Consider the following 26,629-nt stretch of genomic DNA (forward strand, 5'->3'; position numbering starts at 1 on the left):
TGCTTCCTTCCTTTTCTCAGCTTATTTTCTCCATGGAGCTGGCCCCAAGGTGCCATGAGCCTGAGACTTAGGAGAAAGTAAAAGGCACCACTGAAGACTAAATCTAGGCTACGTGCTGCAGCTGAGATTGGAACCTGTGCTTAGATGTGAACTTCCACATGGGTGCTTCCTTGAAGAGTTGAGCACTCATTCGGACCTTTATAAATTGCCAGATCCATTGAGTTTACCAGCCGCTCTGAGATCACAGGCTCAGGAATCGGATGACTGGGTTTCAAATCCTACCACTTACTAGCTAACTTGTCTGTGTCTTCATCTTCCTCATCTCTAACTAAACATAGTAATTCCTAACTTATACATTTGCTGCAAGGATGGGGCTCAATGGGCACTGGGATAGATTCTACAACACCACATAGTGCAAACTAAGGAATGGCATTTACTGGGGAAATTTAGAAACTAGGAGTCAGGCCCCAAAGGCATAGGGGTCTCCATCTTCTCATAATCCTATGGAAAACTGAACCAATGCAAAGACAAAGCTCTTTGCCATGCAGTGGGCTGCAGTCCTGACCTGAGTGTCCTATCTCCTCGAAGGATAAACATGAACACCACTTTCCAGTAAGGAGACAGGGGGACCACTCGATTGCCAGGCCGCGGGGTCTAGATGCCAGCAGAGCTGAGAAGGCATCTAAGGCCAGCTGCCTGGCACCCGGGGAACATGGGTCCTGGGGAGAGGGGCAGCACTCCTCTTGGGGAATGTTTGCGGCTGGTCCTGTGGGAAACTGAGTTTAGGTGCACACCCTCCTTCCAGGAGAGGGGAAACTCCAGTTCCAGCCAGCTCATTTCCTAGATCATGTAGACCGAGATCTCCGGATCATTTTTTGAATAGTTCTGCTTGTTGGCCCATGGAGAATTAAGCAAAATAAAGCACATAAAGTATTCAGTATAGTATCTAATAAGTGCTCACTATATATTAACTGTTATTGTTTTAAAAGGATGTTTGCTAACATTTTCCTAGCGCTTAGAGATATCTGGATTTGGAGAGGTTTCAGATTACTTATCCACAGCATTTCTGGAACCAGAGGGCTTTCCTGAGAAGCGTTTGTAAAAGCAGGAACAACTTAACTTTTCTTACCTTCAGTCTCTCTCTTCTAAGTTTAGTCAAAGCTAGACTCAGGATCAACCCTCCACATCCAAATGTCCTAGGTCATTTGGGACCTGGTTAAAGGGGGCTTCAAATCACCTTGTCCACACTTGCTGTGGCAGGCAGAGTTTAGCAGCTTGAGGAAGCTGAGGCCTGAGGTATTTTGGTTTATCAGGTAACTCTGAACCTTGAAAACGCCGAACATGCAGATTGCCTGTGTGCATTTCATACTTCCCTGCAAAGCAGCTCCTTGCTTCACAGGAAGAGGCGGAACTTAAATCCAAATACAGTTACAGTGTTTATATCCTGGGCTGCACTAGTTAAAAAGAACCTAAGATTTACGGCTCTTTTAGATCACAGAACCAAATCCCAATACCTCCTGTCAGATCTTCTCTCCTTCCAGAAGCAAGTATTTGGGGATTATAAAAAGTGATGTTATGGATGATGTCTCTTAAAATATCAGATCAACTTCATGGCAGGACCTGCTGTTCAAATTTCTTTAGAGGCACCTCCTCGCTGCCCCGCCCTTGCCTCTCTCCCGACGAGTGCCAGCCCATGCGCACACACGCACAGGTGTGTGCCCAACCACGTGACTTCCCTGCTACCTCCAGACTAAGCGGGCATTTCCTTTACATGTGCTGTTTTCTCTGCTATTGTCTCCTTCCATCATCCTTTTATTTTAACATATGTTTACTAAATGCCATTGTTCTAGAAACATTGAGGCATATAAAAGTGAATAAAACCAGCAAATAAATCCCCATCCTCGGCCAAGCGTGGTGGCTCATGCCTGTAATCCCAGCACTTTGGGAAGCCGAGGCGGGCTGACCACCTGAGATCGGGAGCTCACGACCAACCTGGCTAACATGGCAAAACCCCGTTTCTACTAAAAATACAAAAAATTAGCCGTGTGTGGTGGCGGGCACCTGTAATCCCAGTTACTCAGGAGGCTGAGACAGGAGAATCTCTTGAACCCAGGAGGCGGAGGTTGCCGTGAGCTGAGATTGTGCCACTGCACTCCAGCCTGGGAGACAGAGGGAGACTCCGTCTCAAAAAAAAAAAATCCCCATCCCTAAGGACCCTATATTCCAGTGGCTAGTCATCATTACTGCTACCATCCATTGAGTATCTGCTGTATACCAGGCTCGGTTCTAGCTGCTTTACCTATACATTATTTCTGATTTGCATAACCTCTCTGAAAGTTGAATTATCAGCCCATCTAACAGATGAAGAAGTTGAGTCTCACAAAAATTAATAAAGCCCCAAAAGTGATTCAAAGCTACATTCCAAAGTCTTTGCTCCTTTCCTGCCAAGGTGGAAATCTTTCACCTGAACCAAACAAGTGTCTTGCTGACCTGTGAAACCCTTACCCTCCCTCCTCCACCCCTGTACCTCCCACACATCTGCACTGCAGTTCTGAGCTTCTCACCATGGTAACCTGTGGACACACCAGTCCCTCTCTGAGCTACTGAAGGTACAGACCATATTCTACTCATCGTGGTTTCATCAGTGTTTGGCACAGTACAAGATCAAATTGAAATAAGCAGATCCTGAATTGCTAAATGAATGTTCCTTATATAGTGCTGACTCAGCTTTTAGATTTATTGCCATCTCTACTTCTGTACCATCTGCAGGGACACCGCCCGTTGAGGTGGTGGAGATTGGCTTAAGGTTGTACAAACAGAGATTGGAAACTTCTTTCCCTGACTTGTTCTCATTTTACTGTCATATTTGCCAATAAGCACTTAAAATGCCAACTCGCACAGCTGGGTAGAATATCTTAAGGAAAGTAAATGAGACAGTGTGTACATGTAAGATGATATACAATAAAAGATGATACAGAGTAATGTGAAAACAAAAGATAGTATTATTACTGTTGTTTAAGCAAGCCCCAGGCCTTTTAGCTAGCAAAGCTTCATCCGGTAACTGCTCACTTTGTCTTAAGCACTGTAGTTTTACTCTGAATGAAAAATATATTTACATACCTCCTCTTAAAATCATACTTCAAGTTTAATTCTCAAGATCAAGATTTATTCTGCTTAATAAAACTCATTTCTAATTTTTTTCTAACCTAATAACTGGTGTTCTAAATGCTAATATTCTTAGAATGCACTTCTCCTCAAATCCAATGTGTCGCCTCTCCCAGTGAATCACTGGCTTAGAAATAATGATGGCAAACCTATATTACACGCTTAATAGGGGCCAGGCACCCTTGTAAATACTGTTCAAGTGCTATCCTCTTTGAATTCCAAATTCGTAATTTAGGTGCTATTATTATTCCCATTTCGAAGATTAGGAAATAAATGACAAGAGGCATAAGATGCCTAAGAGGCCACACATCCGCTAAGTGACAGGGACTCGATCTGAACCCAGGAAAGCTCATTCTGGAGCCCACATTTTTATTTTTGAATGACTTTAGTTTCTTTTCAACATAGGTAACACATCACCTGGTTTAAAAAAAACTCTAGAAGGCATGCTGTGAGGAGTCTTGCTTCTGCTCTGGTCCTGCCTGTTTTCTCTTTGCCCACTCCTGACCCCAACTCTAATACGCAGTTGACAACTTTTAGTAGTTTCTGGAATATACCTTTGGAGGTTTTAATGAAAATGCAAGCACATGCAAATATATGCTTTTTGTTTCTTCTACCTTCCTTCCACAAAATGTAGTATGCTCTACACACCTTTTTTTCTCTGTTATTTGTATATCTCATAGCTCTTTCCATAGCAGGATAAAAATCCTTCTCATTCTTTTATGCTGCATATTCTGTCATATGACTGTGTCATGATTTAACCAGTTCAGGATTGATGGACGCTTTCAGTTCTTGTCTACTCACACAGTACAGTCATGAATAATCTTGATGTTCATCTTTTCCTATGTGTAAGTGTATCTGTTGGGTAAATTTCCAGAGGTGGTACTTCCAGGCTGAAAGATTCTTGATTTTTCAGCTTTTATGATTTCGTAACATTCCTGGATTTCCCTTCAATTAGCACATTTTCCTGCAGATTGTGTAAACATCTATTTATTCTTATGGCCTCATCTGCAGAATGTGCCGTCACACTTTGAATTTTTGCCCATTTTATAGGTGATAAAAGATTTCTCATTGAATTCACATTTACCTTATTATGAATGAGGTTGAACACCTTCTCATACATTTAGAGCTTGTTTATCATATTTTATAAATAAGCTATTCTACCCTTTGACAATTTTTCAGTTGGTTTGTTGGTTTTTTACTTAGTGAAACTAGAGATATTCTTTTAACTATTTTGCAGTAGTGATTCCCAAGAAAGAGTGAAGACATTAATAAAGGAAATTGCCATAAACACAATAGGGTATCAAAATTGTTTTAGGTACAAGTTAAAAGACTTCTCTGGTTACTTTTGACTTTAAACTCTATTTATCATATGAAATAATGTATATCAAAAGTTCTACAAACTCTGTTAGTTATTTATTATTATTATTTTATTTATTTATTTATTTATTTTTTTGAGATGGAGTCTCCCTCTGTCACCCAGGCTGGAGTCCAGTTGCTCCATCTCAGCTCACTGCAAGCACTGCCTCCCGGGTTCACGCCATTCTCCTGCCTCAGACTCCCGAGTAGCTGGGACTACAGGCGCCCACCACCAGGCCCGGCTAATTTTTTTGTGTTTTTAGTAGAGACAGGGTTTCACCGTGTTAGCCAGGATGGTCTCGATCTCCTGACCTCGTGATCCGCCAGCCTCGGCCTCCCAAAGTGCTGGGATTACAGGCGTGAGCCACCGCGCCCAGCCGGTTATTATTATAATAGACAAAACATTTAGAGATGATAATGTAAAACTCTAAATAGCTAAGATTCAGACCCCAAGAATTTCACTAACAACAGGTCATTGATCTACTCTAAGAACCTTTCATCTGTACTCAACTGATCAGTGACCTTTTCAATAATGAGAAAATAAAGAAAAATTAAAAGCCTTTTCTTCTGTCATATTTCCTGAAGTGTGTGCCAATTAGTTTTAGTCTAGATCTCTCAAATACGATGCCATTTTTCTTTTTAAAAGCACTCACAGGACTCATTAACAATCAACAGATCATCTCCTTAGAAACATAGGCTCAGGAGTTACCCACAGAAACCATCCTAACCCTTTAGAGTATTTCTATCTGCAACACCCAGATTTTAGGCAACTGGTTGTCTTGGACTGTAAGTGCTCAAATCTGTACAAAACATTTTTAATTTCCACTCCTTAGTGTATCTTTTTTTTTTTTTTTTTTTTTTGAGATGGAGTCTCGCTCTGTTGCCCAGGTTGGAGTGCAGTGGCGTGGTTGTGGCTCACCGCAACCTCCGCCTCCCGGGTTCAACCAATTCTCCTGCCACAACCTCCAGAGTAGCTGGGATTACAGGAGCCTGCCATCACGCCCGGCTAATTTTTCGTATTTTTAGTAGAGATGGGGTTTCACCATGTTGGCCAGACTGGTCTCAAACTCCTGACCTTGTGATCCGCCCGCCTCAGCCTCCCAAAGTGCTGGGATTACAGGTATGAGCCACTGTGCCCGGCCAGGTATATCTTTACAATGTGTAAGTTTCTAACCTTTCCCCTTTTCCCTGGTCTGGGGAAAGGTAGAGGCTGGTTCCAGAGCTGATCCCAGGGCCTTTGTGAGCTCAGACATACAGTAATGGCATAGGACCATCTGCCAGGTCAAGGTGTTTGCTGCCTCTGTGGTTATTTGGTTATAAAGAGCCAGCAAAGCCAGGAGACCTCTCTGAAAAAGATACACATAGAGCCTAATATGTGAAGTCGTTTATATTTTGTATGAATAAACATACTTAATACACATTTACATATACATACTAAATGCAGTATGAACCAAATGCTTACAGGAGACAGGGCATGTGTATGGGCATAAGACTTTGGAGAGAAACTCTGAAGTCCACAGAACCCTCCCATGGGTCAAGATCAAATGCCTACCAGATGCTCAGAGCCTCCAGTAAATCCAGTCAGAGCTGGATTTGAGTAGAAGATTCCCTTTTATGCACAACTGCTGACATAAGTGGCGTGACACTTCCTTATTTATGACTGGAGTTTACTGCCCTTTGAGTTTATTGCCTAATACAGCATGGCCACAGAATGTCTTTTTCAATGCAAAGGCCTATAATTCTATTACAAGCACACCTTGGAGATATTGTGGGTTCAGTTCTAGACCATCACAATAAAGCAAATATTGCAATAAAGCAAGTCACACAAATTTTGGGGTTTCCCAGTGCATATAAGAGTTATGTTTATGCTATACTGTAGTCCTTTAAGTGTGTAATAGCATTATGCTTAAAAACACAATAGTGTGAAAAAACCCGCAATATCTGCAAAGCACAATAAAGCGAACTGCAGTAAAATAAGGTATGCCTGTATATTTTTTAAATGCACTTGAGCCTTTCTAACCCCTTTGAGAATTAAGAAGCAGTTTGCACACCCTCTGCAATCCAAAATGGATCCCACATCTATGCACACACATGCAGGACTAGGTTCATGTATTGTATAACCCACACAGTCAAGTCCTGCAAGATTCAATAAAAACCTGTAGTCAGGTTCATTCTATTTCAGATGCAGAAATTGTTTGTAATGAATGAAAAATGAACACTATTAGCCACGTGCTGTTATAATTCACTAGATAACATATGAAACCACTAATGTTGTCCACTAACGATGACTACCATCATGACCAACACAACAAAACCACAAACAGTATTTCCTCCTTTTTTTTTTTTTTTTTTTTGAGACAGAGTCTTGTTGCCACCAGGCTGGAGTGCAGTAGCACTATTTCGGCTCACTGCAACCTCCGCCTCCTGAGTTCAAGTGATTCTCCTGCCTCAGCCTCTGGAGTAGCTGGGATTACAGGCACCCGCCACTATACCCAGTTAATTTTTTTGTACTTTTAGTAGAGACGGGATTTCATCATGTTGGCCAGGCTGGTCTCGAACTCCTGATCTCGTGATACACCTGCCTTGGCCTCCCAAAGTGCTGGGATTACAGGCATGAGCCACCACGCCCGGCATATTTCCTCCTTTTTACATTGTACTTTAGTAGCTGATTCTTCCCTTTCAACCCAAAATGCAAACACAGGCTTTAAGAGATTTCATTTCATTTCAGAATGACTCCCACATTGAGCTGTGACCTGGAGGCCCAACCAAAGGCAGGCTTGTTGCCCAGTGCTATGGAGACAGTAGACTTGCGGATGTCCTTCCATACCATTTATCCAGATGGCCTGAAACAAAAGCACATCACCATATCCTTTTGATCACAGCATAGATGGAATACAAAAGATGACCTCCAACACTCCGCCTGACCTTGCTCCACCTACCTCCCCAGCCTCTCCCACCCAACTCTCCCCAACACCTCTGGGGTCCAGACACAAGAGCCTTCCTTCAGTTCTGCAAACACACCCCACTTCTCCCACTCACAGCCACCTCGGCACCACCGCAGGATGTTGCTGAATTTACGATCGCCTCCTCCCTCTCTCTCCCCTCCCAGGAGCCTTTGCTTTGCCTGGCTAACATCCACAGGATTGCAGATGGCTTGTCACTTTCTCCAAGAATCCTTCCTTGACCCCCCGATTTCTCCTCGTGGGACTTAATAACTTGGTGTCTGAATTCCCTGCTAGAATGCCAGCTCTATGAGGGCAGAGACAGACTTTGTCTTATCCCTGCCACATCCCCGGCAGCTAGCACAGAGAAGGGAGCAAATGTCCGGTGAGAGAATTATGAGTGTGACCCTGACATGGGCTGTGTCTTACTGTCTGTGCCACGCCGTCTGCCCAGTGTAAATGCTAAAGAAATGTTTGCCGAGTGAATGAATGGATGAATCAATGAGTTGTTAAAAAAAAAAAAACTGTTCACATCAACACAATTTAGCATTAAAATACTCACTATAAATCATAAATATTATTATCATTTAAGTTCTATTCAAGTGTTTTTCCCCCACATAGTTTCTTAGAAATTTTATGGCCAAAAAAACAATTCTCGGGCTAGGCGTGGTGGCTCATGGCTGTAATCCCAGCCCTTTGGGAGGCCAAGGCGGGAGGATCACCTGAGGTCAGGAGTTCGAGACCAGCCTGGCCAACATGGTGAAACCCCGTCTCTACTAAAAATACAAAAATTAGCCAGGTGTGATGGCAGCCGCCTGTAATCCCAGCTATTCAGGAGGCAGGAGAATCTCTTGAACCTGGGAGGCAGACGTTGCAATGAGCTGAGATTGCACCACTGCACTCCAGCCTGGGTGAGAGAGCGAGATTCTGTCCCCCAAAAAACAAAAAACAAAGAACAACAATTCTGGGATGCCTGAAAAATGCTCCAGCCCACAGAAAGTGAACTGGGAATCTTTTTAAGGGTAGGTATCATTTCTCCCAGGACTAGAGTCCTTTTAAGTGACTCATAGTTCCCAAGATCTGAGAGGCTTCTCATTTGGCCCTGTCTCATGACCCATTTCTGAACATCTGTGTTGATTTTTTCTTTCTTTTTTAAAAATCTATTTGGCTCAGTGCTTAAGATAAATGAGAAGTTTCACATTCTATCCTAAAGGCTAATAGAATCTGGCTGTACTGGATTGCAATTCAAGAGTCCAGTGATGTGGCTTCTCCTAAGAAAATACCCTTTCTCCTTATTGCCCTAGAATCCCAGGGACCTATGAGCAAAACCTCCAGGCTTCAAAGTCTGAGTTTAAAGAGAGAAATTTTTCACACACACACCATCCAAAACAATCCTACACACACCCAACAAGCACACAGCACCCAAAAGTAACCCCTCCACACACCCAACATGCACCCACACCCAATTCTCACAAACAACCCAACACACACATGCAACACCTGCATATGCGACACACATAGAACACACACTGTACCTGCAATCCCCACCCTCACATACGCAACCCTCCACACCCTGGCACACACACCACACACACACTGGGGCCTGACACTCCTCAGTCCTGAGCCGAGGGTCTCCTGGAGGCCCAGCTTCTCTCTTCTTTCCCTACCCCATTCCATCATCTCATCCAGGCCCTACTGGAGGCAATTTGCCCTTATTCTAAAAGTTATTTTAGTTTTGATTACGGAAGACCTGAAAGTAATGTCAGTTCTTAGAAAAATTCTAATGAAAGGCTGGGCAAGGTGGCTCACGCCTGTAATCCCAGCACTTTGGGAGGCCGAGGCAGACAGATCACCTGGGGTCAGGAGTTTGAGACCAGCCTGGCCAACCAACATGGTGAAACCCTGTCTCTACTACAAATACAAAAATTTAGCCAGGCGTGGTGGCACACACCTGTAATCCCAGCTACTTGGGAGGCTGAGGCAGGAGAATCACTTGAACTCGGGAGGCAGAGGTTGCAGTGAGCCAAGATCACACCACTGCACTCCAGCCTGGGCGACAGAGGGAGACTCTGTCTCAAAAAAAAAAAAAAAAAAAATTCCAATGAAAGCAAATCAGGGGTTTGGCCTCCTGGTGGCTTTTGGGTGCTTGTCTTGGAGATAGCAGTTGGATACCACAGCAAATTGGCTGTGGATTATTTAGTAGTTCTGATTTTTCATACAACTGCCTCTGTTGCCCCCTTTCCTCATTTTTTCTTACCAAATGGTAGAATTGCCCTTCTCACCTTCTACCGTTATGTCCTCCTATCAGGAAAGCAAACTAGTGCATTAAACCACCGTGATCACCACCACAAACCTGTGAATGTGGGAAGGAACCCTTTTCTCCATGAGGACATGAAAGTGGAGGGAGGTTAGGCGGTGCACATTGCCCCCAAATCTTCCAGTGAAGAAGGATCCCAAGAGAATGGAAAGGTGGTCTCCTTTTTTGACACCCACACTCCTCTGTCCCCACACGGCCCACTGGGCTCTGCACGACTGCTGTGTCCAAAACATTGTCCCCTGCAGAAGGTGCGCCCCAGTCCTCCCTCCACCTCTTGCTGCACTCAGACAGGAAGGCAGTGAAGCCAGACAGGAAGGCAGTGAAGCCAGACAGGAAGGCAATGAAGCCAGACAGGAAGGCAGTGAAGCCAGCTGCGCCACCCTCAGAGCAGGCACTGAGGGCACTGACGCTCGCCCTGGCCCTGCAGAATCTGTGGAGGACAGGCTGTGGGTCCACCCTTGTCTTCTGCTTATTCCAGTTGTCCTACCTCATTTCTTCTTTTAATTTCTATTATGGAAAGTTCCTAACAGGAACAAAAGTGCAGAGAATTATATTAAAAATTTGCACATGCCCATCGCCTGCCTTCAACAATACACGCCTTGTAGCTAAATTTATTATTTTGTATTCCTGAGCTCACTTACTTCCGTGAATTATTTTGAAGCACATTTGGAAAATCATGTTAATCTGTAATTAAAAAAATATACAACATCAAAAGGCATGGACGACTCCCTTTTAAAAATAACCGCAATACCGTCACCACACACAGAAAATTAAGATTTCTTTAATGTCAGCACCTATGCTATCTGTGTTTGCCTTCCTCCAACAGTCTCATGAACATTTTAAGATTTGCTTGCCTGAACTGGGATCCCAACGAGGTCTACACTTTGCTCTGAACTCATGCATCCCTTAAGTGTCTCACTCTACTGGTTTACTCTACGTCTCTTCCAGACTCCCTCAATTTTCTTCTTCTTCTTGAAGAAAATATTGCTTGTCCTGTCTGAATTTTGCTGATAGCATCTTTGTGTTCTTCTATCCCTTTTATTTTCTGCAAATTGGTAGTTATGTCTGGAGGGTTGCCTGAGTTCAGTTTCGGTGTCTTTGGTAAGAATCCTTCGTAGGTGGTGTTGAATGTGGACTTTCACTGGGAGGCACAGAAGGTCTGGTTGTCTCCCTTTTGGGGTGATGGTTGCCCGGAGTATGGTTTACTCTTAACTCCTGTAATGTAAAGGGAGGGAGGAAGGAAGAAAGGAGGAAGGAAGGAAGGGAGGAAGGAAGGAAGGAAGGAAGGAGGGAAAAAAGGAAGGAAGGAAGGAAACAAGGAAGGAAAGAAAAAAGGAAGGAAGGAAGGCAGGCAGGAAGGAAGGGCCCGTCAGCCTGCTGCTTGCCTGAATGTGACTGACCACGGCCCCAGGTGGTGGAGCTGCCACCTTCCCTGTCTGCTTGCCCCCAGGACCACCACTTTCACCGGCCACACTCAGAATCAGTAAGCCCCTCCGCAGTGCCTGCCTCGTCTGGGCTGACCACCTTCAGTGCCAGAGCTGAGCCAGAGACTTGGCCATTTTCAGGAGTGCCATAAGGATTATTTTGACACTTTTGTCCGGCATAATAGTTGCTTTTAGGTAAGATGATTTGTCAGCCTCCTCCTTCTGTCATGCTGGAAGTGACTCTTCTCAAGTATTTTTATCAGCCTCTGAGTAACAGTAAAGCCCACTCTAGCGTAGCAAGGATGAGCAGAGCCAGATTCTGGGTTGGCATGAAGGGTTTAAAGAGAGTGAGGTTGAGTGAGCTCCCCTGGCCCACAGAGCAAGGTTGACAAAGGAAGGAAAGGCCCTGTGGTGTGGCCCCAGTGAAGGGCACCAGCGCCGCCTCTGGATCTCCGTGTCCTCACCTCTGGGGTAAGGGCATGCTTCCCTCTGGGGTGGATGTGGCTGACAGCAGATGCCCCGTCATGGCTCTTGCCTCAGCTGTGCGTGTCCCCATCTTTCCTGTCCTGAGGCCAGACTCATAGGTAAAACCGGGTCTCAGGCATCTCTCCAGGAGGGTGGATGGGACACTGCAAGCTCCTTGACCCCGCCAGGGCTGTCTTCTCCCAGCTTTTGGTGGGTAGTGACGGCCCCGTGACCATCACTGCATCGGGGGGGCTTGACCCCACCAGGGCTGTCCTCTCCCAGCTTTCAGTGGGTAGTGATGGCCCTGTGACCATCACTGCATTGGGGGGGCTTGACCCCGCCAGGGCTGTCCTCTCCCAGCTTTCAGTGGGTAGTGACGGCCCCATGACGATCACTGCATTGGGGACGCTTGACCCTGCAGTGGCTTTAGGGCTTCCAGCTTAAACACAGTCAAAAAGCGAAAGGTCTAGTCACCAGAAGACAACATTTGACAGTAGTAGAAATCACAACCAAACATTGTGCTGTTGTACAATTGTTATTTGTCAATTACAAAATAATATTAAAAAATAAAAAACCCCAAAACATTGTACTAGCCATTAGAAAATCATTCCTGACATCCATTACCTACCAAAACAGAGTCATATCTGTCCTAAACATAGCATAACTTAGCTTCATTTTTTTCTAAGGGAGAAAATAATAATGAGATTCTGTACAAAAAAAAATGTTAAATATGGACTGGGAACTAACTCACCTTTTTAATCTCAATCTCCAAGGTCATCTAATTGTAAATAGAATTTTCTAAACTTTGGTAGAACACAGGACACCTTGGTAATTTTCAATGTAATTAAAGTTTTCCTGATTTTTTTAAACTTAGAACTGTTTATTAATTTAAATGATCACTAATATTTTATTTAAAATATCTTTAAAATGAGTCAAGGGTTTTGCACTTTTCTCCAGCACAACTCTAGTTTATTTATTTGCCAATCCTTTTCTGTTTAAACCATTTGTAATTCTTTTTTGCTTAACTCATTCAACAGGCAGCATGAAGGATCACAAAACAAAAATTGTTCTAAATATTTATTTAAAATATCTTTTTCACTTACAAACAATGTCTGTGAAATTCTTAATTAATACAAACAAGAATCTAACTAATAATGATTCAAACTCTCACTATTATGCTAGGTGATTTTTTTTTTTTTTACTGTGTTGAAATTGCATTATATAATTTAAGTTGGACAACCAAGACATTTCATTTTTGATGTTGATTACAACTTTCAAAATTCGCAATCTACTAACATAATTTATTTATATTGACTTAATGTAAGTAAATCAGTTGTGCCTTTGAAAATGCTACATTGTTCATAAATGAATACCAAGCTTATGCATAGCTATGTACAGGGAGGTGAAAAATATTCATCTTCTCTGATATTAACAGACAGTTAAATACAGTACTATCCTTCTCCTATATATCATCACTCAAATAGCTGTTTCCTATGGAGTCCTAGCCAAGCTAAGGAAAAAAGAAAATATATTGACCTCTAAGATACAGGTCAGTTGAATCAGAACTGTGTAGTAGTAGAATGCTTGGCAAATACAATGATTTGTAGAATACATTGATACATATTGTGAAGTGGTTGAGAGACAGCCAGCAGTTGCCACAGCTGCCAAACTCCAGAAGAAGGCTGGTGTTGGTGCAGGGCAGAGCTTAGGGCGAAATGTGGTGGGCTGGGGACAACACGGAGGAGGGAGATTTTTCTATTCAGTGCCCAGTTGACTCCACCGCTGAGGGCCAGTATAGTGAAGTTAAAAACCAGTTTCACACACTGTGATGAAATTCTACAAACTCAGGATTATCCTGTCAAATCAAGATGACATGCGTCCCATTGTTTAAAAACATTCTAATGGATGGAACTTAGCAAATACTGCTAAGAACAGAACCAGCCGGGCTATGCTGCAGCGTCTCAGACATGTTTCCACTCGCTGCTGCGACGCGTTTGTCAGAGTTTACTTAGAGAGCTGCGGAGCTATCAGAGAGGAGAAGAGAAGCGCTTCACCCTCACTTGAAGAACAGTAACTGCAGTCAAGCAGAAGACACTTCAAACAAACAAACAAACAAACAGACAGACAGACAGATCTCCCCACTCATTCCACTGGTCTTGTGTTTACCTTTCATTTTTCTTGGCCTCTTGCTTCCCCTCTCTCTCTGATGGCATCTTAAAGGACTCGATGTTGAAATGGTAGCAGGCAGCAGCCCATCTGAAGGTAGCATTAGCATTTGAGAGGAAAGATCTTGAGGACTGAGTGTGCTTAGCCACTGTGCACCTCGAACCTGTGTTGTTCCTCGGTTTTCCTATGGAGAAGGATCCCCCTGTGTGGGACTGGCATCCTCTGAGGACTGCAGGACTGTACCTGGGTGATGAGAAAGGAAGCCAAGGCCATAGCACTATGATTGCAGTGCTCTCCCTTAAAGTCCAGCCTCGAGCCTGTGGCTCGATTTTCCAGTAAGCTGAGAGCATGGAGAACACCAGAAAGCCATTTCGGTTTCTGCTTATTTCTTCTCTACAGATTTTGAGGGTTGAAAAAGCACATTCCAGAAAAGGCAGTGGAAAATTCTAAAATAAAAGTGAGGCAGAATCAGAGTGAGGGGCATGTTGAGAATGCCCCTACCATCTTGAACAGAGCAAAAGATGGCTCATATGTTGACAGCTCCCAATCTCCCACTTCTGGAGCAGACTTTCCAGGGGGAAGGACATTACAGAGTCCAGATGCCTCTTCCATGATTCCAGCACCTCTAATGTTGTAGGGTCGTGTTATGAGTACCCTAAAGATGGCACTTCAGCACACGGTTCTCGAAATTCTGACCATTCTATCTTCTTTTAAATCCCTCTGTTTTTCCAAATCCTAAAGCCCTGTGACACACCAGCAGCCGGTAAGCGTCTTTCGAGAGAAGGAGCAGGTCAGCAGGGCCCCCACATCTTCTTTCCCCAGCTTCATCCCAGATGCCTGGTACTGTCTCAAGACTGCAAGCACTGAAACGTGACCCCGGTGTCTCAGGCTGAAACAGCAAACTCCCAACCGAGTTTTAAATTCTCAACAATTTCTGGAAATTATGAGATTTTTATGAGCATGTATTTTACAGGACTTCCTAGAATGCCTTTTTGAGAACCCTGGAAGGGGAGGAAGGAAATATCACCCTGGGGGAAATAGAATTAAATGTGTACTCTCTCCTGTCTCTCTTTTTCTCTCCTTCCTTCCAGCCCATTGAGAAATCTACAAGCCATCCATCGTCTGACCCCGTAAATTTGTCTTTCTGAGATAATAAGATGACACAGCCTTTGCCAGGTCAGATGCTCCTTTCATAAAAAGTGCTGAGTTGGTGACCCAATGCCGTGAATAAGGATATAATCAAATTTCATATTTCTTCCTTGAGCTACAGCAATGACGCCCACTTTTCATGGATTGTTACTCAGGGAGGGCGCATAAATGCCTCTCAGAATGACCTAATTCGATCTTCATAACGACAGTCTAGGTGAGATGGCTTTGCCCCGTTGCAGGCGAGTTCCAAGCACAGAGAACCAAATGGTTTCCACAGAGAACATGTGTAGAAGGGATTGTAACCCACAACTGTCTGAACCCAAGCACTAAGCTTCAAACCAGACTCTGTGCTGCTTCTGCTTTATACACAGGCCCTGGCTGAAAACCTTGACTTTACCAGGCATGCAAGGAGATGCTAAGTCCACTTTGGCTGCAGGTAAGAATTAAGTAGGACTAACCTGGGTGTTACTAATAAGGAGTTCAACCAGGGCCCAGCAATCAAGGAGGGCTTCGTGGAAGAGGTGGAACTTGGAGTGGCCTGGAAGAATCGCATAGAATCAGCAAAACCATGGAAATGACAATGAGCAGGGAACACACACAGGTCCCACTGTGACAGAATGCACATGGGTGATGGGCAGACATGTCCTCAGATGGGTAGGCAGGACCCTGGAAAACAGGAAATGGAGTCTGTGTTTGACAGCAGAAGCAACAGCAACCACTGTCATCTCAGTCATTCATTTAATAATTGTTTATTGAGGGTATCATGTCAGGTGCAGTTCTTAGTGGTAGTGACCTAGCAGTGAGTAAGCCAGGCTGAGTCCCTGCCCTCAAAAACCTCAAGATCCAGTACTGGGCCAGATGGACATTCATGATGTTTAACAGATCAAGTAGAGTTCCCCTTCATTGATATCTACTTCTAAAGATGTCTGTCTTCCCTTCTAATAGATCTCTAAACGACCACGGCCCGAAGTGTCAGTTTCAAATGCTTGTTTCAGCTCTGCCCTCCCCACATCAAATCCCACCTCTCTCACGCTAAAGCATCATAATATATTTGTGCTGAGAGTTGCCTTAGAAATCATTCGGTATTCAGTTCACGGGGGAAGAAACAGAAAGCCCCTAGAGGTGACCTCATTAGCCTACAGTTGCCCTGAGAGCTGGTGGCAGAAGCAGATTCATGTCCAGCCTCCGGATGCACATGCCAGTGCTCTTTCCCCCAAGCCATGTGTCTCCTGGTCACGCCCTTTGTCCTTGCTGTCCTCTACTATTCTCTTCTGGAAGACTCACGATGAGAGAGCCGACTTCTCCAAGCTGCACTCCTAGCTCTCTGGGACCCAGCAGGGACCACTGCCTTCCAGCCAGCAGTTTGAAGAAGGACAGCCACCATCAAACACAAACTTACAGCCTCCCTGATGCCCTGGATGCCAGAAAATGTCTGGACCAGTCAGGACAAGAGCAAGGCAGAGCCAGGAAGAAATGGGGACAGGAGTTCCTATTTAAATATATAAAGAATCCTTTCCTAGGTGGAGAAAAGTCATCTAGCAATGTGACTGATCACCTCTCCGTTTATCTGTTTGATCAACTGGAATTTCTATACAGAAGGTTTATACAAAGAAGCCACAAACAACCATTGTCACAACGACCCCTACATAATTCCTTGTGTAAATGCTCTGGAAATGCACCCGGAAGTCTGGAGAAGGTCCAATCAAACTGGGTGGCAGGAAGAAGCAAGCTCTGGTCTCAGATCTTCAACAGAATCACCTGGACCCTGGGGTCGCCACCACGCTAAGCCAAGGAGGCCTCTGAATGCACAGGAGTGCAGGGTCTGAAGGGAGTTGTTAAAAGGTGGTTCTTGATCCAGGACCACGTAAAGACCCAGGAGAAATAGGTATCCCAAAGAGAACAGCGTATAAGATTCATAAACCAATCACAAACACGCTGGGTTCACTGCTGGTCTCCACAGTTGGTTGGTTCTGTAGGGCTCAGCTGCCTCTTTCTCTCTACTTCTGGTTTCAGAAAATACGAGAGAGAAGCCGAGTGCTCATGGAGTTTCCTCAAAGACTCAGCAAAAACTAGGCTTTGTGTTCTGAGATCAGGAAGTAACAGTGAGAGTCCAAAATTTTCTTCCCTGACAATGTATCCTACTCAAACAGGGCCTGGAAGTCACCCCCTAGAATCAAAGCCTTGACATATGCAAGCTCATAGTTTATTGCTTCTTCTCCCATCTGCCCGTTGACAGATAAATCCCAGAGGGAATAAAAACACATTGCCCTCAGCAGATTATTCTTCACTGAAGAATACCAGTCTTTTAACACTCCGCTACAGAAATAGCTTTCTGCCGGCTGATGGCTTGTTGCGCTGCACTAAGAGAGCCCGCACACCTCGAAGCTTCGTCAAGCAAAGCCTATGATTTCACAGACCCAGAAATGTTTGCTTTCTCTAAGCCAATAACATATGCTTGGGTTTCTGCCAACTCTACCAGAGGCGCACAGATACAATGAGGCATGAAGTTCAGAATAATAGAAAGTAGAGAGTTGGAAAGCACAGGAGAACCCATCTAGACCAACCTGTTTTGTTGAAAAAGGAGCTCCCTGACCCAGAGAGGTTAAGGCTTTGCTGTGAGACGGTGCCCCTGGTTAAAGGCAGCATGAGATGCTGTCCTCTGATCCCCAGCTTCCTAGGGCTCTTGCCTCTAGGTCACACTGCCTTGAGGCCAGGAGCTGATATTGATTGAACAGATGTGAAAACAGAAGAAAAAAAAATTGTGGTGACTGCCCTCTGACAATTTTCCACTTTCTTTGGACTTTTCAATTTTCTTTGCCATTATCTGGAAAAAAAAATGTCCAGAAGAGCATTTTAAATTCAGGAAGTGGTTCTGGAACTAGGAGAAGACACACCTTGATGACAGTAATATTGTCTAAGTGAGAAGGAACACGCTCTTGAATGTTTCTAGAAAACCCAAATATGATAGGAGACCATAAAATTATACTTCGTCATTTGGATTTCCAGTTTGAGAAAACTTAGTGGCTAAACAAAGGTGCCGCTTGAGAGATGCAGACAGAAATCAGCCTCTGCTTTAAGAACAAGTTGCTACGCCGAAGAATGAGAAGAGGAATGGGGCCCAGAGGCTGAAGGTCTGGACCAATCTCCCTTCCCAGATAAGCGCCTGGACCCTCGTTCCTCAGAAGCCACGTGTAATTACCAGCTCTTTTTGGCTACAGAGCACATGCCCAGCAGGCTTGGAGAAGCAGGAATTTAAAACATGCTAGTTTCAGAGCCAAGATTGGTGACAACACCATCAGGTGCTGTTTGGGCTTCGGGAAGCCGTGGGCTGCAGCACTGGGTCTGGTGTCCTGGGCTGTGTGGGACCTCAGCAAGGTTGTTTCCTGAAATGAAAGCTCCTCTTCTGGGGGATGACACACCAGGACCACCTGCAGACGATGTTTATGAATCCTCCAGCAGGGGTGGATTGATCTTACAATGGGACTGTGTAATATAAACATTTCATTATTCTACAAAAGAATACGTACAATACCACCTAAGGGTCTCTAAGAATAGGGTTGGAGAGTGACAATGAGAAAATGCCACTCAAAAAGAAACAGAGCCGCATTCCTTTTACACAACATTAATATTAACTTCACGTACAGGGGAAAAAATGGCATTTTACCTTAAGAGTTATTTGTAAACTGTCTCCACACCATGAGATAAAATTAGTGCAGAGCTCAGAGCTCTGAATTTCCTCATTTGGGGGCTAATAGACTTTAATGGGAGCTCTTCTTGGCATGCAAATGAACGTGTGTGTCTCTGAGTGCATGTGTCTGTGTGTGTACACACGTCCCTTTGAAGTTTATTTACTTGGTAGCACTAATTGTAAAAGGGCACACCCAGGGGAATTTAATGAGGCGACACGCTAGAATATAGACATTAGAAAGGGAATTAATATTTTCCTCATAATAGCAAGTAGGCAAAGTCAAGTATGAGGACAGAAGGAAAGAAAAAGGCAGGGAAAGAGGGAAGGAGAGGAGAGGAACAGGTTTTGATGATTGTAGATAAGAACCAATAAACACTGTTGCTTCACACTCCCGAGCATAACTTGGCAGAATTTATTTATTGGGAATCAATTGCTTTTAACCTAATACAATCTATTCAGTGCTTATTAGACCTCAAAAAAAATCATTTGCTAGAGATGCAATTCGAAAACAACACTGACTTCTAAACCAAATGGATGTTTTCTAAACCAAATGAGGTTTATGTTAATTGAGAGCTGAGTATATTCTAGAAACAGCAGGAAAGCAGACGACAAGCCCTTTGGTTTTGTCTGGACACCTTCCGGAGAGGTGCCTCTAGCAGGTGGGGGTGTGGATTCCAGTGAAGTGAAATTACTCTACATTTGGGTATAAACAAACTCCATGTGGCATTGGGACTTATGACCACTGGGACTGCCTGTGGGAACATGCACAAGCTCAGATACTACAACCTGCGTTCCTGAGGTAGCCATAACATAACTACTTTAGGTGATTACACATCTACAAATGAAAATAAACTGTGAACAAGGCCTCATTCACACTGCATCAAAGCCTCCAGAACGTCCTTCAGAACAGAAACAGCAAGGCGAGGAAAGCCTCCAACACTGGGAAATCTCTCTACACAGACCTGTCCTTGCCTGCATCTTCTGCCAATGACCTCACACCTAGATCGTGATGGTCTTAGCCCTGGTCCATTAGCAGAAGGGAAGGATGGCTGGCAAAGAATGCTGCACAGAGAGGAGGTCCGTGTGAAATCATTGGCTCCAGGGGCTCAATCCCTGGTTGCCTGACCTTGAATTGTTCTCTTAACCTCTCTGACCTTCCATATTTTCATCTCTTAATAGTAATAGTTGCCCCGCCCATGCCAGCAAAGAAGGCATGAGGCAAACAAGGTAATTGTGTAGGCATGCTTTCTGAAATGCAAAATCCTGCAATACATTGTCATCGTAGTCTTTGGTTCTTTGAAGTCATTATCTTTGGAAAAGAGAAAATTGAGACCTGTGGTTCATCAATTCAAACCTAGGGTTTCATGCACTCCTTGACATTCTGTTCCACTCAAGGTGGAAGATGAATTCTCACTGTGATGAAGAACTAAACCATGGGGTCTTTGCCTGCAGAGAGAAGCTACCAGTGCCACAGACACAGGCCTCCAGGGCGGTTCTCCCTGCAAAAGGCCACCGTTTGTGTCAGCTTGATCATGGCCAGGGCAACATCTTCTTTGGCAAATAGTCTAGGAAGTGAGCCACGGGATTCATTCTGCATTCAAGTCACTGTAATTCCAGCTGAAATAAATGTTCTTTTGTGGAAGAAAACAGTATCCCTCGTTTCTTATGTATCTGTTTAGTAAGAGTTTAAATAGCTGCTGACTCATACCAATTAATCACACTTGAAAAAAAAACCTAATCATTTTAACAAACAAAACTCAGACCTATATTTAATTGCCATAAAATGGAATGAAATTAAACCAGGTGGATTTAAACAAATGTATGCCTAGAGCACCTATAACGGCCAGGACCCTCTGCTAAGTGGTTCAAAGAACACAGACGTGAAGAAGATACAGTCCCTAAAACACAATGCCAAAAATTCGGATTTGGATGAAAGCAACCAGCATAAGATTCAAACTCTTAGTTTGCCTAAAATCCTAATGTCTTTGAGCTGACAGATATCCTGAGGTTCTTTTCTAAGTCATTTGTTGGCAGATCTCTTCTGTAGTAATCGTACTTAGACCACCGTGCTTCCATGGGCCTCTGTGATCGGACTTAGGTAACCTTACGTTTCTTAGGAACCTGTTCACCTTTGAAATCACTTGAAACAGGAAATTCTCTGCTGTAGCTGCACCAGATGCCAAAGGTTCAGATTAAGCTAATTTCCCTTCTCAACCCTAAGGGGATGTTTTGAAGCTCACCATTCATACCTTCGGAAGATGATTTTCCTAGTCTGTTTGGGCTGTTGTTTATAAGCGTTTGTGGCTTATAAACAACAGAAATGTATTGTTCACTGTCCTGCAACTCTAGAGCCTGGGAAGTCCAAGATCAAGGTATCTGCAGATATGGTGTCTGGTGAGGTTCCCTGCTTCATAGATGGCAGCTTCTAGTGGCGTCCTCGTGTGGCAGGAGGGCCAGGGGTCTCTCTAGGGCTCTTTTATGAGGGCACTAATCCCATCCATGAGGGCTCCACCCCTGTGACCTCCTCACCTCCTGAAGGTCCCATCTCCTAATACCATTGCCCTAGAAGTGAGAATTTCAACTTATGAATTTTGAAGAGACACAAACATTCAGACAGTAGCAATGAATGAATAATTACCCACCACGTTTCCTCATTCATTCATTTATTCATCAAAATTGATCTCAGTGCTGCTTCTCTGCACCAGGGGCTGTGGCCCAGAGGCTCTGGGCACATGAGAGTAGGGGAGACCTGATCCTTCCCCTTCAGAAGTCAGTAATGATAGCAAAGGAAAGTAAACACGCAAATACTTGCAGAGGGGGCAGCATTGGAGAAGAGGGAGCCACCGCCCATCCCCAAGGCTGCTGGGGGGTGGGGATGGATGACAAGGAAGGCTTCTCATTTTAGAGGAGCCCAGAAGAATAAGCATCCTGTGCTTGTTCCTGCATCCTCTCTGATTGGCCTGTTCTTCACCCCGAATCTCAATTTCCTCCTCCCATTCTCCACTTGATGCAAGGTTCAGTGTGCTGAACCTTGCTGACTCTGCCACACTCGCCTGCTAACCATCCTGTAGACACCTGTATCCTCTGCCCCCAGTATGTCCCATGGGCCAGCACAGGCCCCACCTCATCTTCCTCAGCAGGATTTCCAGCCATGTTGCCAGTTATGGGAAACCCTAATGAATTGGGAGGTGGGTTGGAGGTGAGGGCTCCCTCCTTCTCACATGGTGGCTGGATCAGGATGAAAGGCATTTACCGGAGCACAATGCTGGCAGTCCCTTGGAGTTTCCTTGTGGGGTGGCATCTCGTGCACAGCTTGCTCTCCTCCCCATTCCTCACATTGCCGTCCCCTGCTTCGATCCAGCAGGCTGCTTAGATGGGTCCTGGCAGCTCAGGGAGATATTTGCTCTGCTCCTCCTTTCCTTTGGGGTGGTTTTCTTCAACTTGCCTCTCCTGTTGAAGTTCTAGGGCCTGGGGCCTGAGACTCTTGTGGGGCCAAGGCAGTCCACAGCCTGTTTGTGTTCCCCACCTTCGAGCCTCCCTCTCTAGAGAAAGAGGCCAATGGCACTGTGTGGTCCAGTCTACCTACCTGGAGATGACCGTGTTCCATGTGTGAACTGACACGGCGCTTTGGTCTGCATCTTTGCCTCAGGAAACTGGGAGGATGCCACGTGGCTGGTAAACACCCTGGAGATCAGGTCTCTGGATCTGGCTGAGCAACACAGCTGTGGCAGAGCAGAGCTGTCAGGGTCTCCGCCTCCTCTGCACCCAACACCTTCAACATCTATCCCCAAATCTCACTGTGTTCCTTCCTGCTTTGGGGTGTGATTTTGTTCCCTGATAGACCGTCAGCTCCCCGAGGACAGGAATCATGTCACTTCATCACACTCAGCTCAGCATAGAGCCTTGGGAGGTGCTGTGGGGAAGCGTTTGCTGGTGGGCTGGCCATCCTCACCAGCCTGGTGGGGACCCAAAGGCCACACCTGACACCCACTGCTCTATGCTTCTGTGACACATGCCAATTTGTGCAATCTCATCTCGTGACCAAGCGCAGCTCAAATACATGCACCACAGCAGGGACTTGCACACTTGTTTTACTATGATCCACGGTGAGAAATACGTTGACATGACCTCCCATCACACACATATGTAACGGAAACAAGGGCATCGCAGATGAACCTTATGCTATGGGATGTGCATTTTCTGTTTTTTTTGTTTTGTGTTCTAGTCTACTCTGATCTTTCTGTTCTAATCTGTCTAGTCCGTCTTTCCTATTTTATTTCTTAAATGCCAGCAGTGTATTCGCTAAATTGATGCCACAACCCACCAATGATTGCAAAACTTTGTTCTGCAAAGTTTCCTGACATCTTGGAGCTCTGTGGGGGAAATCCTGGGTTGCAAAAACAAATAAGGGTGCAGTCCTAGCCCCCAGGAAGCTCACTTGGGAGTCAGGTGGGGGTGGGGAAGCAATCACATTAAAAATCATAACATATTTTCTCATTAGCATTTTCAAAATTAATATGCATTATGTAAACAATGTGTCTTTTATTCCTAGAAAAGCTGTTACTAAATCAATGGTGTGTGTTACAATGAACAGTATCTCAGAAATGAGGACACGCAGTGTGGTGCCATGCTCTAAGGATGGCAGTCTTCATCTAACTAGATTGCCTAGGGCTCCCACTCTGAATGCCCCAGGTGGACCACTCAGCTCATCTCAGGACAAGTCACCTGTGCCTCCCAGATGGCTAGAGGGTGACTCCCTCTACCAATCACCATTTACAGGAATCTTCAAGGAGAACTTCAATTTGGACTCCTGCCAAGTGAGCACTACCAAAGACCTTGATGCCAATATTACTCCACCAGGCCAAGGTGAACAAACTTTTACTGGAAAGGTCCAGACAACAAATACTTAGACTCTGCAGGTCATATGGTCTCCATCACAAATGCTGAATTCTGTTCTTGGGGCACGAATACACAAAGAACGAGTGTGGCTGTGTTCCCATAAAACTTCATCTGTGGACATTGAAACTGGAATTTCATATCACTTTCACATGTCATAAAATATTTATTCTTCTTTTGATTTTCTTTTCAATATTTAAGAATGTAAGAACCATGCTTAGCTCACAGGCCGTACAAAAGCAGGCTGGAGCTGGATTTGGCTTCAGGAACCGTAGCCTACTTAGCTCTGTTCCAAGCCAATCAGACCTTCCAGGATGGAAAATATTTCATATCCACCAGGAGCTGAGATGTGCCACCTTCGGCCGCATTAGACTCTGGAACACAGACAAACAGAAGAAGCCATCCGATAGTTTTCTCTTGATGTATATACCACAGAAAAGTCATGTGGTGAATACAGTGTTGATGAAGAGGTTTTCGCCTGGGGCAAAACCATCTTAAAACTACTATAGTTTTCTAAAAGAGAAGGAGAAGTTACAGATGGAAGGGCTGGCACTAGTGCTTGTGGGCACAACTCCTTTCGGGATAAAAGAAATAAATCCACCTTTTAAAGCAATCAGGCAGGCTCAGCCCATCATGTGGATTTTTAATATTGCGTGTCTTTCCAGGATAAACTGTCACCTTGTTTCACATTGTATTAATCCAGTCTTAGCTATGATGGAAAATGTTCATAAGCCAGGGGGCAGCAAGTGCAATGAAGTGTTTCATTTGCCAGATGGGTCCTGATTAACCTCCAATGTCCAATGAGCAGCTGCACAGACCAGGCTCATTATTGTGTGGCTGGTGTGGCGCTGGCCAGGCACGGTGGCTAATAACTAAAATCCCAGCACTTTAGGAGGCCAAGGTGGGAAGATCACTTGAGGCCAGGAGTTCAAGACCAGCCTGGGCAACATAGTGAGATCTTGTCACTACAAAAAAAATTTTTTTTTAATTTAAACTTGGCCAGGCATGGTGGTACATGCCTGTAGTTCCAGCTACTTGGGAGGCTGAAGTGGGAGGGTCGTTTGAGCCCAGGAGTTTCAGGTTGTAGTGAGCCATGATCATGCCACTGCACTCCAGCCTGGCTGACAAAGTGTCTAAAAAAAATGTGGTGCTGAGTACTTGGGCAGACCTAGGTGATGTTCTCCACCCTCGTACTGGGACCTACATCTGTACCATTTCTTAAGGCGTTAAAGAGTGCAGGACGCAACCAGACAACTTGGTCACCCCTCCATCACACCTGCTCTCTGTTATTTTATTTACCACATTCATACATGCTCATTTTTAAAAGTCAATCCAGAATGCTAAATAAACAAAAGACACTGCCCTGCCCCTTCCTCAACCAATTTCATTCCCCTCCCTCACAAAAAATTACTGTGGGCAGCTTGGCGTGCCCTATGTAAACACACACCCACACGCACAGACACCATGTATGTGTCTGTGCCATTGTCATGTGTTTTGAGCTGTTTCCCAGCACTCTGTGTGGTGACCTAATGAGGCTCTCCATCCTCGTTGGCGCACATGGAACCCCTCATTCTCACTGAACAGCCTCAGGCTCCCTCACACGCTGCGTCTTCTTTACAGCCTGCCAGTTAAACCCGATGTTTTTACCTTGGAAAATGTCACTGGCTGTTCTCCAGAAGCAGCAGTGAGCTGGTTCATTGACGTTTGGTGACTTGTTCAGTTGTGCTCCTCACATTCCATTACTGCCACACCTACAGACACGTTGGTGTTTCACAAAAAGGCAAATCCCAAAAGGCGACTGGGAGGGGCTTGCCAGCCGAGGTTCTTCTGCTGAGTGTTTTTTGGTCTTAATGCTTCTGAAATGCGTTTTAAAATAAGCCAAACTGGTCATGTGGCATCTGTGATGTTATCTAGGAAAGTGTGACTTGAGGGAATTCCTCCAGAATCAAAGATGTCTGAACGTGTCTGCATGAACAGAACCCAGGACGCTCCTTACTAAGCAGGCTCTGCAGAACAAACGCAAGCCAGGAGGAAAAGAGGAAAACGTAGGTTGGTGACATGGTTTGGAATGGGGAAGTTCGTGTGTGTGCGTGTGTGTGTGTGTGTGTGTGTGTGTATATATATATAAAATTTCGTTGAGGTATAATTCATATACCACAGAATTTCCTTTTAAATATACAACTGGCTCATTTGCAGTAAGTTTTTAGAGTTGTGCACCACCATCACAAGCTCATTTTACAACATTTCCATCACCCCAAAAGAAGCCTCCTGCCATGAGCAGCCACTGCCCACTCCCACTCTGAGCACAACCACCACCACCCATCTACTTTCTTCTCTACATATTTGCCTTTTCTGGAAATTACATAACATGGAATCGTGCAATATGTGGTATTTTGAAGCTGGTTTCATTCACTCAGCATCATCTATGTTAACTATTTTTTTTTTTTGAGACAGAATCTCACTTTGTTGCTTAGGCTGGAGTGCAGTGGTGCCATCATAGCTCACTGTGGCCTCAATCTCCAACCTCAAGCCATCCTTCTACCTCATTCTCTCAAGTAGCTGGGACTACAGACAAGTGCCACCATGCCTGGCTGATTTATTCTTTTTATGATCATTAATTACTTGTTTATTTTTAGTAGAGACAAGGTCTTGCTATGTTGCGCAGGCTGGGCTCGAACTCCTGAGTTCAAGTGATCCTCCCACCTCAGCCTCCCAAAGTGCTGGGATTACAGGCGTGAGCCACGGCACCCAACAGCACTTCATTCCTTTCTGTGGCTGAGCATTCTTCCATTGTGTAGATATAGCATATTTTGTTGATCCAGTTGCTGGTTGATGGACATTTGGGTTGTTTCCATGCTTTCGTTATTACAAATAATATTGCTATGCACCTTTGTGTACAGGTCTTTGTGTAGACATATGTGTCACATATTTTCATTTCTCTTGTGTAGATAGATACTTAAGAGTGGAATTGCTGGGTCATATGGTAAATCTATGTTTAACATTTTAAGAAACTGCCAAGCTGTTTTCTAAATTGGCTCCACCATTGAAAGTATGTAAATTT

The 26,629-nt window shown here is 44.6% G+C and overlaps 1 protein-coding gene across 7 annotated transcripts in view; it reads right to left on the reverse strand.

Annotated features, from left to right (window-relative positions):
• LOC129397909 (uncharacterized) overlaps nt 1-26,629 on the reverse strand; it is a 305,819-nt gene that overhangs the window by 76,198 nt on the left and 202,992 nt on the right. For 2 of the 7 annotated variants that reach the window (XR_010112343.1, XM_063605114.1), the window contains 2 exons: nt 15,443-15,650; nt 12,654-14,836 (listed from right to left, as the gene is read on the reverse strand). The exons of 1 other annotated variant lie outside the window; for it this stretch is intronic. Coding sequence is in view for 3 of the 6 variants with exons in the window: in XM_063605114.1 (XP_063461184.1) it covers nt 15,542-15,650 (109 nt within the window). In the remaining 3 variants the exon portion in view is untranslated. Of the gene's footprint in view, nt 1-12,653; nt 15,651-22,258; nt 22,385-26,629 lie in introns of those variants that run through there. 4 more of the 7 variants (XR_010112342.1, XM_055113129.2, XR_010112344.1 and 1 more) reach the window with 3 other exon arrangements.

This window comes from Pan paniscus, chromosome 5, assembly GCF_029289425.2.
Source record: "Pan paniscus chromosome 5, NHGRI_mPanPan1-v2.0_pri, whole genome shotgun sequence".
Classification (NCBI taxonomy): Eukaryota; Metazoa; Chordata; class Mammalia; order Primates; family Hominidae; genus Pan; species Pan paniscus.